This window comes from Pterocles gutturalis, unplaced genomic scaffold (genome assembly GCF_000699245.1).
Source record: "Pterocles gutturalis isolate BGI_N339 unplaced genomic scaffold, ASM69924v1 scaffold44800, whole genome shotgun sequence".
Taxonomy (NCBI): domain Eukaryota; kingdom Metazoa; phylum Chordata; class Aves; order Pterocliformes; family Pteroclidae; genus Pterocles; species Pterocles gutturalis.
In genome coordinates this window covers 12,498-14,851 of record NW_010139831.1, presented here as the reverse complement: position 1 = coordinate 14,851, position 2,354 = coordinate 12,498, and the positions used below count along the sequence as shown (strand labels likewise).

General features: G+C 52.2%; 1 protein-coding gene across 1 annotated transcript in view; it reads right to left on the bottom strand.

Annotated features, from left to right (window-relative positions):
• Positions 1-560: 560 nt before the first annotated feature.
• The window catches only part of MYCBPAP (MYCBP associated protein), a gene marked incomplete at its 5' end in the record, with an annotated part of 13,679 nt that continues 11,885 nt past the window's right edge, over positions 561-2,354 (bottom strand). The window contains 1 exon segment of the mRNA XM_010083452.1: positions 561-681. Within this exon segment, the coding sequence (XP_010081754.1) occupies positions 561-681 (121 nt within the window).

Here is a 2,354-nt window from a genome sequence, read left to right as displayed (position 1 = left end):
TTCTTCCCCTGCTCTGAACAGCTCCCAGAGCCTGGCTGGGGGAGAGAGGGAGGCATCAGATGACATGACAAAATAAGTCATGTCTCTCGATCCTTTCAATGCCACCCCCTCTCTCTCGGCCTCTGCCTTCCATTTTAATCCCTGACAGGCCTTCAAGCATTATGGATATATATAATCTTTTGAATATCACTGACATTTTCCACAATGGAAATGTGTGCTGAGACATTCTGGAGGGGGATTGTGCAATCCTGCTGATGCTCCTGCCACACACAGCCCTGAGCCGAGATCTATCTTGCTCCAGGCCCCCGGCACTGGAGGGCTGAAGGTCCTGCCCTGGGTGGTGCGGAGAAGGCAGCGGGGAGGCTGTGTGCCTCCAGGGGCTTTGCAGATCTCATCAGCCTCATTTTTCCAACAGGCTCTGGCCGTGCAAGCTGGATGTCCAACTAGTCCCACGCCTGGCTGCAGCCTGTGCAAAGAGCACTTCCAGCATCCAAACCATCCTCCCAGTCAGCCTGGAGAACTTCCCAGCTCGAGCTGTGGGAGGCATTCTGCATGGCTGCCTAATCCAGGTCTTCCTCCTCCTCCGTTCGCAGTGCTCCCGGTTCACCTGTGTCGATGGCCGAGGCAGCCAGCTTGCCCTTCTTCAGCCATTGATTTTTTGTAAGCAAAGTGAACCTCTCCCTGGGGACAAGACCCTAGGAGCCACAGCAGAGCTGTATAAACGTGGGGTTTGCTGGGTGACCCACAACCCCATCGTAAGAACTGGGATCCTGCGAGGCTCTAAAGCTGATTTCCCTCAGCCAGACCCCCTCTGCCCTTGATAAGCCTCTGCTGTCACCTTCTGCTTGCAGCGCTTTCCTGGAATCACCCTTTCCACCCTCCCTAACAGTTACGGTGTCTTCAGGTCCTGACTCACGTGATGGGCTTGGTATGCAACTCCCAAGGCCGGGAAGGTCGCTCACCTCGGTTATTTAGCAAACACAACACAAATTATTAACACTAATACAAATAGCGCCCAGGTTTGGGAGAGGACCAGGAATACTCTCCTTGCCTGGCTTCCAGGACTCGCCTTGCAGGGACTGGAGCATCCACGCGGCTGGCCAGCCCCGAGGGGCTCGGCTCCAACGACAGAACCCACGTCTCACACCAGGCCTGTGAAGAAGGGGTACGTGTTTCTAAAGGTGTTCTGTGGAAGCCAGCTCTAATTCTACTGCAGTTCCAGTCATCTAACTTCCACAAATCTATGCAAAAGAAAAAAATAAAATCTGCTGGCTCAGAGAAAGCTGCAGCGGCCGGACAGCAGAGTATTGCACTTGCTGGCCCAGCACATCCCTTCCTGCACGCTGCTTGGACCTTGGCCTTTGAGCACATTCCTGTCCAAGGCTGTAAGAGGCACCGGCAATATTTATGACAAAAAATTAGACTATTCCCAGCATTCAGGTTTGTTCACCTTTGAAGTTCTTAGGCCACCTGCCTGCCCTGTGCCACCAGCTCCTCCTTTGGAAGGGGGGACTAGCACAGGACATCCTTCCATGGTACGTGATGAAACTCCCATCTACCTGTTCTGATATAAACAAGTTTTCATGTGAGCAGAGGTGTACAGGGAGCCTGGTTGCTATAGGATCTCGTGAATGGGCTTTGCCATCTTTTAAGGTAAAGCTACCAAATAAAAGTATTCCTGCCTCTGAGACAATCACGTTGCCTCTCTAATGTGCAGACTCCCTCTCGCCTGGAAACAGATGGCTCGAGCTGTTTGAGTTCAGCATATTCACAAGCTGATAATCATCTCCAGGGAGGCAGGAGCTATTGTCAGAGCCTGTGAGACACACCCCAACTTCAGGCCTTTTTCCTCCTAATTCTCAAAACGTTGCTGAAATTCTCACTACAGGAATGCTGAGCAGAGACATTCCCTTCGTGGGTTCATGCCCGCTCAGCCAGAAGAGCCTCCTGGCTTCCACAGAGGCCAAAGTGCTTCCCCACACCCTGCCGAGGGAAAGCATCTCAAACCATGAGGGGCCTCACCTGGCCAGCAAAAAAAGAAATCAGCTGTGCTTTACTGCAGTATTGCCGGGAGCCAAGGGGAAGAATATATCCTCTCCCCAGAGACAGCACACGAGTTAAAATGAGAAAGCAAAAGAGAACAATTCTGCAGAAGGAACAGTTATTTTACACTACGTGAGCTCTGAGACGCGTGTCAGTGCGGCTGCCAATGTAAAAGAGCACGTGCCTGAGGCACACACGCCTGGTGCAACCGCGCAGCCACGTACAGAATTTGTAACAGCAACACTCAGCGCAGATACGCTTCTGCTGCCTAAGAACCCCAAAGGTATCACGAACCTCAATTAATAATCTCC